The sequence below is a fragment of the Cajanus cajan genome, chromosome 7, assembly GCF_000230855.2.
Source record: "Cajanus cajan strain Asha chromosome 7, NIPB_CcT2T_4, whole genome shotgun sequence".
In the NCBI taxonomy this organism is placed as follows: Eukaryota; Viridiplantae; Streptophyta; class Magnoliopsida; order Fabales; family Fabaceae; genus Cajanus; species Cajanus cajan.
The window spans coordinates 38,052,323-38,066,787 of NC_138523.1; the positions used below are offsets into that span (position 1 = coordinate 38,052,323).

At 38.6% G+C, this 14,465-nt stretch overlaps 2 protein-coding genes across 3 annotated transcripts; both read right to left on the reverse strand.

Annotated features, from left to right (window-relative positions):
* Positions 1–1,072: 1,072 nt before the first annotated feature.
* On the reverse strand, positions 1,073–6,167 carry LOC145950158 (uncharacterized). The gene is made up of 2 exons (XM_083061159.1): positions 6,135–6,167; positions 1,073–5,623 (listed from the first exon to the last, which is right to left on the reverse strand). Exon 2 carries the CDS (start codon positions 3,783–3,785, stop codon positions 1,473–1,475), a length of 2,313 nt encoding a protein of 770 aa, XP_082917285.1. The 5' UTR covers positions 3,786–5,623; positions 6,135–6,167; the 3' UTR covers positions 1,073–1,472.
* A 3,961-nt stretch (positions 6,168–10,128) lies between these two features.
* LOC109816170 (uncharacterized) lies at positions 10,129–12,760 on the reverse strand. Of its 2 annotated transcripts, none has more exons than XM_029269465.2 (2): positions 12,427–12,760; positions 10,129–11,934 (listed from the first exon to the last, which is right to left on the reverse strand). In XM_029269465.2, exon 2 carries the CDS (start codon positions 11,902–11,904, stop codon positions 10,396–10,398), a length of 1,509 nt encoding a protein of 502 aa, XP_029125298.1. In that variant the 5' UTR covers positions 11,905–11,934; positions 12,427–12,760; the 3' UTR covers positions 10,129–10,395. The 2 variants fall into 2 exon arrangements, with proteins under 2 accessions (XP_029125298.1, XP_020236653.1); XM_020381064.3 differs by having other exon boundaries at positions 10,129–12,036; positions 12,427–12,759.
* Positions 12,761–14,465: the final 1,705 nt, after the last annotated feature.

Genomic DNA, 14,465 nt, shown 5'->3' on the forward strand with positions numbered 1-14,465 from the left:
TGTTGTTGTAGGTGAACTCAACCAACGGTAGGACTTCCTCCCAGCTACCCAAGTGGTCTAACACACAAGCCCTAAGCAGATCCTCCAAGGACTGGATTGTCCTTTCTGACTGACCATCCGTTTGTGGATGATAAGCAGAGCTCAACTTCAGCTTCGTGCCTAGAGCTTGGTGTAGACTCTGCCAAAATCTGGAAGTGAACCTCGGATCTCTGTCTGAAATGATACTGGAAGGCACCCCATGCAGCTGTACTATCTCCCTCACATACAACTGTGTCAGCTTCTCCAAGGACCACTTAATGTTGATAGGCAAGAAGTGTGCGCATTTGGTCAACCGGTTAACAATTACCCAGATAGCATCACTATTCCTGGCTGACCTAGGCAACCCAACCACAAAGTCCATAGTGATGTTATCCCGCTTCCACGCCGGAATCTCTATCTGTTGCATTAACCCACTCGGCTTCTGATGCTCAACCTTTACCTTCTGACAGGTCAGACAGGCCGCCACATACTCAGCGATCTCCCTCTTCATACCCGACCACCAGAAATTCTTTCTGAGGTCTTGGTACATCTTAGTCATACCTGGGTGTATGCTAAGTCTACTCTTGTGGCCTTCTTCCAATACAGCCCTCCACAGCTCCGCATCCTGAGGTAGGCAAATCCTGTCTCTGAACCTCAAGATCCCATCTTCTCCTAGTTCAAAACCAACAGCTTTCTCGGTACCCAGCAAACCAAGAAGTCTCACCAACTCCTCATCCTACAACTGCTTGAGTCCAACCTGCCTCAAGAACTCATTAGTTATGGTAACTGCCCCACAACTAATGTGATCTTGAGTTAACTCCACACAGAGATTCAAATCCCTGAACTTCTCAACCAGCTCCAGCTCTCTTACCATCATACTCGACATGTGGAGGGATTTCCTACTCAGCGCATCTGCCACCACATTGGCCTTGCCCGGATGATACATCAACTGAAAATCATAATCTTTCAGAAACTCCATCCACCGCCTCTACCTCATGTTCAGCTCTTTCTGATCAAACAAGTACTTCAGACTCTTGTGAGCTGAACCGAGCACCATATAAATAATGCCTCCAGATCTTCAAGGCGAACACCACAGCTGCTAACTCCAAGTCATGAGTGGGATAGTTCCTCTCATGAATCTTCAGTTGCCTTGAAGCATATGCCACCACTTTCCCGTTTTGCATTAGCACACACCCCAGACCCTGATGAGAGGCGTCACAGTACACGTCAAAAGGCTCACCAGAGTCCGGCAACACCAGCACAGGAGAAGTGGTTAACCTCCCTTTCAGCTCAACAAAACTCTGTTCACAGGCATCAGTTCAAATGAATGGCTGTTCCTTCCTAGTCAGCTGGGTTAGGGGCGCTACTATCTTAGAGAATCTCTCAATGAACCTCCGATAGTAGCCCGCTAAGCCCACAAAGCTCCGAATATCCATGACAGTCCTCGGGCGCTCTCACTGCAACACCGACTCCACCTTAGCCGGATCAACAGCAATCCCCTCAGCTGAAATCACGTGGCCCAAGAACTTCACCTCATCCAACCAGAACTCACATTTTGAAAGCTTAGCATACAGCTGCTTCGCTTTCAAAATCTCCAACACTGTTCTCAAGTGCTCTCCATGCTCCTCCGGGGTCCTGGAATAGATCAAGATATCATCAATAAACACCACTACGAATTTATCCAAGAACGGCCGGAAGATCCTGTTCATGTAGTCCATGAATACTGCGGGGGCGTTGGTCACACCGAACGACATCACAACATATTCATAGTGACCATACCTAGTCCTGAAAGCAGTCTTCGGTATGTCACCCTCCTTCACCCTAATCTGGTGATATCCTGACCTCAAGTCAATCTTGGAAAACACCGACGCACCCCTCAGTTGATCCATTAAGTCATCTATCCGGGGAAGTGGATATTTGTTCTTAATGGTCAATTTGTTCAGCTGCCGGTAATCAACACACAGTCGACTACCCCCATCCTTCTTCTTTACCAGCAACACTGGAGCACCCCACGGCGATACACTCGGCCGCACCAACTGTTTCTCCAACAGGTCTTCCAACTGAACCTTCAGTTCAATCAGCTCAGCAGGAGCCATCCTATAGGGAGCCATCAACACTGGTCCCGCACTTGGGACCAAGTCAATACTAAACTCTATCTCCCTAACAGGAGGCAACCCAGGCACCTCATCTAGGAATACCTCAGCAAAATTCCGCACCACATCAATTTCAGAAATGACCCGCTCGGTCTCAACACTCAATGTAACAAGCAGAAGATAGCACTCCGCCCCATCTCTCAGCAAGGACTCAGCTTGGCCAGCTGAGATCAACAGCCCATCCTCCTCCTGAGGAAAGATCAACCGCCTATTGGCACAATCTATTAGAATGCGATTGGCAGACAAGCAATCCATTCCCAAGATTATGTCAATATCCACCAAAGGTAAACAAATCAGGTTCACCTTGTACTTCTTCTCATTCACCACAACCGGGCAACCCACACACAATTCAGAAGCAATCACAGAAGTAGAAGCGGGCGTCGACACAAGCAGTCTCAACCCCAAATCACACACAGGCACACCCAACATAACAACACATGCATAAGATATAAAGGAATGTGTAGCACCCGAGTCAAAGAGAATCATCACATCCTTACCAGCAGCTTTACCCTTTCCCTTCACAAGATCAGAAGAAGTCGAAGCTTCAGCACCCGTCAGAGCAAATACCCTACCAGCTGTAGTGGGTCTGTCACCCCTCTGAGTCTCAGTCCTCTGCGCATTACTCCTCTGAGTATCAGCTCTCTGCGCATCTCTCCTCGGTGTACTCCCCTCCGGTCTACTCCTGGTGGGACAATTGAATGACAAGTGGCCCATCTGCTGGCATCTGTAACATCTGCTCTCCGCGTGTGGACAATCCCTGATCAAATGGGATCCACCACACCTGTAACATCTCAGAGTGGCACCTCCACTCTGTCTACCTCCACTAGCAGTACTGGAAGATTGCCTACTGACAGGACCCCCTTGTTGTGATTGGGGCCTATCATAGGGCTTCCTCTGACTTCCACTTCCCCTTCTGGACTCAGCTAGTCTCTCGGTAGCTCTAATCACACGGTTACCCCCTTCTAACCTCTCCACAATCTTCGCCTTCTCTACCAAGGCAGGAAACTCGGTGATGGACATAGGCACCACCACCTTCCTCAGCTCATACTTCAAACCCTCTGCAAACTTTCTGCACTTCCATGCCTCAGAAGTAGCCTGTGAATAAAAACAAGCCAAGTGCTCGAACCTCATCGCATATTCCGATACTGACAACCCACCCTGGTGTAACCGCAGGAACTCAGCCTCCTTGGCGTGCCTTACACTCTCCGGAAAGTACTTCTCCATGAATACCGTCCTGAAGCACTCCCAGTCAACTGCAACTCCTCTAGTAGCAAGCATTTGATAAATGCTTCCCCACCAATGCTCGGCCTCTCCCACAAGCATATACACAGCATATGCTAACCTCCTCTCTGGAGGACATCCCAGGACAATAAAGATCTTCTCCAGCTCACGGATCCAGCGGTCAGCTACCTCTGGATCTGCATCTCCTGCAAATTGTGGAGGATTACACTTCTGGAACTCAGCAAGATCCCGGCTTTCCTGTGACCCTGTAGGTCTTGCTGCACCAGTTGCAGCTCTCTCAGCCTCCATCCTAGCAAAATAGGCATTTTGCTGTTGCATAGCCATAGCCATCATCTCTATGGCACGGGCTATCTGCTCGTTAGTCCTAGTCATCGTCTACAAAAAGGAACAGCATCTTTAGTATACTACCATTCAACCCAACTACAATTAACAACACAATAATTCATCACATCAGTCAACACAACAAACAACACAACAGGATCACACAACACAGAGTTAACACAACAAAAGCCTAAAGGGACCACCCCCAAAGAGTGTCCACTAGACTCGACCTGCTCTGATACCACTAAAGTGTAACGACCCGGCAGGTCACCACACTCATAATCGCAGCACACCAGAAACACTAGACAGAATAGAACGAGTATATAAATATAGGATCTAGAATATAAATATATACAAATGTTCCAATCCGACTAGAGTTAGGGCGTACAATATAAAATACAATCCAAAGTAGCCAGATAGTGGCTTAACACCAAAACATCAGCCAGTTAAGACTCTCCGTCCTCTGCCAGCTATAAGCTTGCTCCTATCACAAATCTAGCCCTGCTCTGCTCCCATACGAGTATGATCATCGCAGTCCAAACACATGGAAACAACAAGGGTAAGCTAGTATAAAAAGAACAAGATATAGGGAATTTTTTTTTATAGTAATAACAACAATTACAACCGTCAACAATTCATCAATAAACAACCTGTCAATTATTATCACACAGTTTATCAATACACACAAAATGCGTCGTCACGCATATCATCTCGGAGATCTCCTACAACACCTCAGCCTTTCGGCCTACAACACCTCAGCCTTTCGGCCTACAACATCCAAAGGCAACACACAGTGCAACACAATTGTTCAGCTCAGCATATCAACTTACAACACAACACTACTCAGCAACATACAACACAACTCAACTCATCAACATACAACACAACTTAATTTGTCAACATACAACACAACTCAACATCATCAACTTTATTATCTACTAGTCATCCCATCATATTCATTTCAACTCAACTTAGCATATAGTAAAATCCCATCTCCGCGCCCGGCGCACTCGTGGTTGCGCCCAGCGCAGCATAACCAGAGAGCACCAGGGACCATCACGCCCGGCGTAATACCTATTGCGCCCGGCGTGAGGGAAGGCAGAGACCTCACAAGATTTCACACGCCCGGCGTAATACCTATTGCGCCCGGCGTGAGGGAAGGCAGAGACTTTCTCCAAGTCTCACGCTCGGCGCAATTTATATTGCGCCCAGCGCCACCTCTGGTAGAGACTCCCATGGAGTCTCCGCGCCTGGCGAGACAAAGCCAAGCCCGGCGCCACACCAGAACCTCAAAACTTGAGTCATCCACTGATATCGCGCCCGGCACGGTTCCACCACGCCCAGCGAGGCCCATCCAGAGACTCACATCCTGAAGCCCGCCCGGCACATTCACCATTGCGCCCGACGTGCTTGCCTAAATGAAGTCTCTGATGGTCACGCGCCCGGCGCGAAGAACTACGCCCGGCGTGATACCTAGCATCAACCCTCAAACTTTCGAAAATCTCATCAAAACCTGCAAAATCAACTTCCCAGGCACATGAAATCGGTTCAAATTATCACGTTTCCATCCAAGAACCCAAAAACACTACCTTTTTCAACATGCAACAACAAATCAATGATTTCCCCAAATTTTCTCAAAAACCCCGAAACCCCCAAAAACGAGTTCTCATTCAATACAGCCACGAATCAACCATCAATAAGCATCTAATGAGTTTCTAGAACTCATCCATAGCCAAAAACAGCGACAAAAGAAGAAAATTACTAGCTTCCCTTACCTCGGTAGAAGATTCTGAGCTTCGGGAAAGGAACGAGAATAGAAGATGAAGAAGAAACTTGAGGGAAGAAATCTCCACACAGCTCAGCTAGCTCTACCTAACTTGAATCACCACCTTCAGTCCAGGGAAGAGAAGAATCAACCAAGTGAGTAAGAAAGAAAGAGTGGGAAGAGAATGGGTGAGAGGGTGTGTGTCGAGGAGAGAAAAAGGAAAAGGAGGGTCTGAGAGTATGCGTAGAATTTTATGTTGAAATCCTGGCATTATTATTATAATTTTTATAAGAGATCAGTTATCACCTATTAAATGTGTGTAGGCTTATGCCATCGATGTTCAATGATATTTTTTTATACATGAACGATGAAAATTGATAATATTGTAGCGTTTGTTTGCATTCGCGTTTGCTTTCACGTTAAAAGTGATTTTTCACGTTTTAAACGAGAATGCAAACACATGCGTAAATGATAAGTGTCTTTGTATTTTATCCGTACGAGGTACTAGCCAAACCAGATCAGCACTGGCCATTGGCAAATACGGCCTTTGAGCTTTTACAAGGAAAAGTACTATTAGTTAATGTCATCGATCTGTATTTCTTTTCTAATGAAAAAAAAAACTGAGATACTATCACCTTTCAAAGTTGTTGTAGGCCATCATCTGACCTGCAGTTAGAAAGAAAATTAAAGTAAAGAAAAATCAACAGAAATTAAAAGAGAATGAACAAATAAAATAAGATATCAACCATTATATACATTATAACTTTATTATATTAGTTATTTGTGTTAATCTTTTGTAAATTTTTAATTACAATAATAATATGACTAAATAATTAATATAATAAATAGTTATGGTTTAATAGTTAGATCAACAAATCTTTTATTTATATATATATATATATATATATATATATATTAAGAGGGTCATTTTTAAATAAAAGTATAAAAAAAATATCATAAATTATATATGAATGATTTGGATTTAACGTGATGTAACTACTTCAAAAGGTGATTGAGGTTAAAGTTGACTAATGTTACATGTGGTTTAGGGTGGACAACAATATGTGACTGTTGGATTGATTTAATTTGTAAATTAATATAATGCACCTTCTTTATTGTAATATTTATCCTACAACTATGAAGCTTCACGTATTATTGTTGCTTTGTTTTTCTTGCTCCATTGTATCTTGTTTCGTTGCTCCATTGTATCTTGTTATTAATGTTCTTTTTTTTTTTTTTTAGGTAAAAATATATTTTTTGTCCATTATATTATGTATTAGTATCAATTTAGTCTCACGTTAATTATTTGAATTAATTTAGTCTCACATCTTTAAAATTCATCTCAATGTTTGATTTTTCATCTCATCCCGTTTAAATACTTAGTAGATGTAACATGTGTTATGACACGTGTTATGCTACTCATGACATATGTCATGACAGTATGACACATGTCATGTTATCACGCCACGTGGCATCATGTTATCATGTCACGTGACATGACAACATGACACGTAATATTACAGTATGACACGTGTCACATCCGTTAAATATTTAAACAAAGGGGATGAAAAACTAAACATTAAAATACATTTTAAAGATGTGAGACTAAATTGATTCAATTAATTAAAGTGTGATTAAATTGGATCTAATAAACAATATAAGGGACGAAAAATATATTTTTGCCTTTTTTTTAATGTCATGTTTTAATAGTTGCATTCAAGTCAATGTGGTTAAGAATTTGACCGGTGAGAAAAGCATACATAATTTTTCTCATTATCTTGTCATGCCTTTTAAATGAGTCTCGTACATTCATGAGTCTAAATATTTTTAAAGTCACACTTAATGATATTTTTTCTTTAAATATTTTTATGTGTGTGACGGCCTATATATAAGTTATTGTTATGTTGAAAATAATATTAAATCTCATTTAATATTATAAATAATAAGAGTTATTTAACAACACATTATTGTTATCCAAACGATAAGAAAATCTTGTGATTTGGCGTAATCTTCCATGACAATATTTTTATGTAACTTAGTCTTTTTGTCCAAAATATTATAATTGAACACAATGTACAAATCATGTCATCATTATATAGTTTAATTTTATCTATATTTTTGACACTCAAGAAGACATTAAAAGTAAGATCAGTCTCATATTGACTCACTTAACTTTAACTTGATCATGTATAATTTGTCTTATATTATTATGGAGTCTCATAAATAATACTAACGATATATCACATCTAAATCCTCACATTCTTAATATGGAGGAAGACTAAGAGAGATAATAAGATGAAAGTGTATGAATTTGTTTTATAAACATTTTTTTTAATTTTTTAATTTAGTTATTGTTAATGTAAATCTAACTAAGATAGTCAAATGGGAAAGAACCATACAAGGGATAGACGGTATTTTATGAGACACTTAACGTTGTATTGTTTAACAGCTAATGAAATGACTAACAACAAGAAAAATAAAGACTAAATTGATTGACATAGTACAATTTCAAGAACAAATATTTGATTGACATGATACAATTTCAAGAAGAGCATTACTACGGCCTCCGAATCCAAAATATCGTCCGAATTATTAAAAAATTATTATTTTTTAATAAATTTATTATAAAATAATTATTTTATAATAAATTTATTAAATAATAATAATTTTTTAATAATTCGGACTATATTTCGGATTTCGCTTTCGGAGGATACTTCCTTTCAAGAACTAATTTACGGTTTTGATACTTTCAAAAATTAAGTTGAAGGCATATTACACTTCAAGAACCAAAATTGTGATTCACTCTTGAAATACAATATAACAGTTTAAAAAATTATAAAATCATTCTTATATTAAAACTTTATCACAACTTCGCATGAACAGAAGATTGACCAAAATTTAAGTTCGAGGTTTGATAAGGATGTCATAACATAATTCACACGTAACAATTACACATGTTTAGGAAATAAAATATTTATTTATTTGTAGCTATTTGAGAGTATATATTTATGTGTATTAAAGTTTAATTTGTAAATGAAATGTTTTTATTGAAAGTATAAATTGATTTTATTTTGAAAATATAATATTAAAATTAATTGAATTTAATTTTGTAATGATTTCAAATGAAATGTAGATCTTATAAATAAATAAAAAGTTATTATTTTTTAAATTAATTAGAAGTGTCAAATTTTGTCCGCCCAACACTTTAATACTTGCAAATCACACTAAATCTCAATTAATTTCAGTTGGTTGGCTAAACTCAAATTATATATAGGCGTAAAATAGTAAGCTGCTTTTAATATGCACAAGTTATTCTATATGCCCGTTTGTTACTATAATAAGATAATATGAAGAAGCACTAATAAGGAAATTCCCACATCGTAATTGACTAAACATTTATTTTTATTCCTAAACTTGGAAAACGTTGCCATGTTAATCTAAAGTGTAAATTGACAAATTCAAATATATGTGTATATATATATATACATATAACTAAAATAATAAAATAAATATATTAAATAATCAAAATAATCATAAGTAGTTAAATTTAAATATTTATTTAATAGTGTAAAACTCACTTGACAATGACCAAATATAATAAGGCTTTACGAATTCAGAAATCAGAATAGGTATTTTGAATTTTGTAATTAATAAAGCGTTGAGCAAGAATAAAAGGATTTTGAAAAATCTGAAATTTACCACCCTCCACCGCTTTCCAAAAATAAAAGTTTACTGGACCACCTTGGCATCTGCATGAGTTACCAACGCGTAAACGAGAAAAGTAAATAGATAACGACGTCCAGTGACCAAAAAGGAGAGGGGGAAATTATCATTTCAATTAGATGCCACCCTTGGCCAACAAACATGAACTAGACACTTCCCAACTCCACTCTATCTAATCCTTGCAGTTTAAACACTCACCACACAAAACCACCAATCTATTATTCAACAATTGCTTGCTCATGCTTCTATTACCCAAAATATCACCTACTCCTTCAACTTTGCGTCTTTTTCCCCACTGCGGCACAACATGATAGCCTCACTTGAAACTTGAAATGGGCCTAGTCCTTCACATCTTAACAGGAATCATTCCCGAATCATATCATGCCTCACGTAAAATATCTTCTGCTCTAAGGTCAACATATCATTTTGGATTTTTCAAGAACAAAAAAATCATTCTACAAGTAACAGATTCTTCGACATTACTATTTACTAATCTCATAGTGGCTGTTGACTTTTTTCTTTTTACAAATACTCCAACATAGTCTAAAAGGTAGGCTGCATAAAATTCAATTTTCGTTACAAAAGCTGTGGATATTATTCGACAATGGTGTCTGACTTTCCGTAAGATTCCCACCCATTAATCTTAATCTTGTATTACATAACCAACGACGTTAATATGAATGGTACCCATAAAGTCATGCAGCTGAAGAGGAGCACTTAATTTGTTCTTCATATTCATCATTGTACTGCTAATCAAAGTTTACTCTTATTATTGAGAGTCTTGTTATATGTATTCTCACGAACATGTACTCATTGGGAAACAAAACTACCTTTTACTCTTGTATAACATTGTATCCAAAGTAAAAGATGGTTTACGAAGACAAGCCAATAAATCAGAGTCCAAGATCGTAATGGAATAGCAAATTATTCCAACGGTATGATTTCATAATTTCTTTTAAATTATGACAACTAGTTGTTCAATACTGCTAACAATCAATAGCATACAAATGCACCGGAACAAAAAGAACCAGAGCAGTCAGCAAGCTAAAATTGCTACAGACAAAATGAAAGACACACAATTCTATAGCAAATAACACTGTATGGTACAAAGTTAGAAAAACAATCACATGCGCACCATATTGAAATCCCTAACAATTTTTTTAAGTGCCTATCTCATGTTAACTTCAGACCATTCCCTCCCAGATGAGGGCGGAGGCAAACACGGACTTCATGTTCTTCTGGTCCCACCCGGTGTTTTGGCACCAGGATCTCAAGCACCGAGCCTGGCCCATCATAATATGCTTCTATGTTGGCATCTTCAGGAATTCGTGTTGAGAGAGGGATTTCTCGGACAAACTCTCCAGGAGGGCAGTGCTCTGACGATGGATCTGTAAGCTTGAATGTCCTATCATGTCTCTTGATGAAAGGTTTCCGAGATGTGCTCATACAAGAAACCTTTATGATACCGCGAGTCAGAGTGTTCCTCCATGAAACTTTCACACTTGGTAGATCTACAAAGGGAAGACTGATAATAATCAAGTAACCTTGTTCATCCTCATAAATAGTTTTTGCAGCTGTAACAGGTCCATAAACACTCTTTATCACCCCGCTGAAGTCATTCAGCCAGTGTGGCTCACTTGGGTGCATTTCTATATCTGGAATACGATCAGATGGAGGATTAACGGCCAAGTAACATTCTTCTTCATTTCTATGAGGGAAAAAGTCCTTCCTCTTTTTGCCGCTGACAGGAGAGAGGTCCAACACATCACCGTTACTGTGGTTAGATAGATGAGTTGATAAATTCAGTCCAGATCCATTAAGCAGCTTCTTCGGGTGTGCATTAGGACCATTCTTGATTGGGGGAGGTGGTCTCTCAAGCTCAAAGTCCGTGTTGGGAAGATTTCTCCATGAACTGAAATCACTTGCTTCAGGTGGGATTGTGAAATTCGAATCTCGGCCAGTGAGTTCCATCCACCTCTTTCGATCATCCTCATCCAGGGTCATCAGATTGGGTGCAGGAACAACCTCAATGCCATGCACACACTGAGGGTTTGATAGTCCTCTATAATGCTTTCGCTGCATCCTGTGGGATCGGGCAAAACCCTTGTCAACACTAAATGGAAACGGGCGCTCCCCTTGACGAGAATGCCCATTCATGTAACTCCTCAGCTGCATCTTACCCAACGCATTCTCCGGCCTCTCCTTGAAAACCCACATGTACATGTTTTCCATGTCATGTTGAACCATGAAAACATCAAGCTTCAGATCAGATTTATCAAACCCTGAAACACCGTTGCTGTCCCTGACAATCTTGGCCTTAGACTTGTCATTCAAAGCAGGCTTAAAGTAAAAACTGAAGAAAAACCAAGCACCCCATATGCTATCAACACGCTTCGCACACTTCCTACCAGCTTTGGGCAGATTGAGAAAACTCTCAGTCTCGTACCCTTGAGTACCAAGACCAACGTCAAGAATATCACAAGGCTCCGGATTCCATGGCTGCGGAGGCGGGCTGCGCTCGGCGGAGAGGGGAAGATTGATATCCGGCGGACGAGAGAGTATGATTTGGCGATTCATCTCCAAATCGAGTTCCTCGTGAGAAGATGCACTTGAGTCCATTGAAAGGAGCGTGGAGGGGTGATGATTCTCCATTGACAAAGTAGCAAGACAAGAATCGCCCATGCTAGCTCATCTCGTTGATGAGTTTTATTGCTGGTTCGTACAATATTGCCATCCCAAAAAGAATTCAACAAAACAACCTTATAAACACCTTGATCATATCAATCCCCACTATATCTCCCCTCCATCAAACCCCTAGATTTATCAATTGAGTTTGAGAGAAAGAAGTAAACAAGAGAAGAAAAAAAAATCAACAAATCTAACCTTTTTAAAATAATAATTCTCCTACTTTTCTTCTTTGTAAATTAATAAATAAACAGACCGCAACAAGAAAAAGAAGAACAGAACTAATTAACTACTAACTATCTATCTATATATAACACAGACAGACAGAGGGATATCTCTTCAATCTCTATAAGAGAGGAAGAGATTTCGAAAACGCTAGAGGGGAATTATACTTAACCCTATACCAGGTAACTCGAAAATCCCTCCAAAATCAGGGGAAAGCAAAACCATCAAATCCATAAGCGAGAAAAGAAAAAAGAAATAGTTTTTGAAAGAGAGAGGGAGATCTTGAAGGATTACCTTTTGGGACAAGCATCGGAGAAACGAGAAGAATCGGAAGCTCCATAGCCGACGATGATGCACTTCGTCATATCATCGACAACCATGTTTTCTACAGACTCTCCAGAGTATTTCCCCCTATTTTTGTTTCCCCCAACGAAAACCCTAATTTGATAATCGGTTGTGGTTAGAGGGAAGAAGAGTGTAGAGAAGGAGGTGTGGGGTGAGAAATGGGAGTGGAGAGAGAAAGAAGAAGCGTGGGTGAGCGTCTCATTATAAGGACAAGTTCGCTGGTTGAAGCCTCCACTGGATACCACCACCCTCCTGGACCACCGTTTGTTTACGGTGACGGTGCACTTTTATGTTCTTAATATTTACACTCTATTTTTAACTTCTCTTCTTCTCTTCTACCTCATATATTCCTATCCCATCTTTTCGCTCACCATCTAAATAAATAATAATAACACAAAATGTTTTCTCTTTCCAAAAGTTCATTTGATTGGATTTGTAGATATAAACAAATCAATGATTAAAATATCAAGAAATTGCTTCCATTAATGATAAAATTATTTTACATTCTTATATGTTTATTTTTATTATTTTTTATGGAATTAAATGTTCAAATTACACTTCTCTACTTAAAAGAAATAACAAACATATGTATAAATAAAGAAATTTGAATAAATGAAAGAAGATTATCGAAAAGTGTCATCTTTTCTTTTGAAAAGACATGCGTTTAACAAAAACATTAGTCACTTCATTAACATCTCTCAAGTGTGGTTATAGGAGACAAGGTACTACTACTAAAAAATACTAGTCACACTTTAAATTAACTCATAGCATAAATGATCGCTACTACATTCTTTGTAATGACCCAACAAGTGTAAACATGAATCATAAGTTGTCCATCAAATAACTACTAAACAAGCTGTGTCAGAATAGCTACCAACACAACACCACCATCTCCAATATGGTAGTCAAAAGTCCAGCTTGTTCTCAAGTTTAATCCTACTATATTTCCATAATAATATGATCATCACAATCTATTAACAAGGGAAAAAAATTGTAAAGGTAAGCTTGAAGTCAAGAATTCAACATAATTTAGAAGCAATTAAGTTTACTATGTATATACAAGTCCCTCAACATAGTATATTGTACAACACAACACAACATGTCAACATTCCAACTTACAACACATTTATACAACTTACAACATATCAACTTAGTATATTAATAATATAACTTTTCAACACAACAAATGGTCAACGTAACAATTCACAACACAACAACTTAAAAAACACTTCAACATAACAACATAGCGACACAATGCATCATCACACATTTCAACTAAAAGATCTCTTATAATAAAGGCGAGTAGTTTAAGTGGTTTAATCTTATGGAACCAAACTTTAACAACCTGACATTTTTTGCTTACTAGGTCAACAACAAATTTGGATATCAGTATACAACACAATATGATTTCTCAGATTTTGCTAGTTAAACTAGGAAAGTTCGGTACCCAATAAGTATAGTCTGCTAACTATCCTTACAATATCACGCACCTTTCCGGTAACCAGTTAATATTTTACCCCTTAACTTCATGCCTTACTAAAAAATAATTAAGGATCTAGAGGAGACTCAACACTCAACTCTAAGAGCAACAATATTCAATGAAGGTTTTTCAACAACTAGGTTCATAGAACACCACAACACATATCCACACAATGAGATATTTCAACTTTTAAAACAACACCTCTCCTCTAGTCCTAAGTTAACAATGTAGCACAACTTCATGCATCAAGCATTCATCACACTTCTTTATTCAACAATATACAATTTATTATCATACAACTCTACTCCATACGAATTCAACTAAAAACCAACTTTCAACTTAAAACATCACCAAATAACATCATAAATCAATACACAATGAACTAGATTAAATCATCATTATACCTCATGTACACAACTATCCTACTCAACATATTTTCATCACTTAATCAATCAGAATCACGAGTTTTCTTCAACATGACCACATAAAACACCATTTATCTAATGCT

Bases quoted from the DNA above. Each gene is read 5' to 3' on its own strand.
- LOC145950158 (XM_083061159.1), bottom strand. From the start codon at position 3,785: ATGACTAGGACTAACGAGCAGATAGCCCGTGCCATAGAGATGATGGCT.
- LOC109816170 (XM_029269465.2), bottom strand. From the start codon at position 11,904: ATGGGCGATTCTTGTCTTGCTACTTTGTCAATGGAGAATCATCACCCC.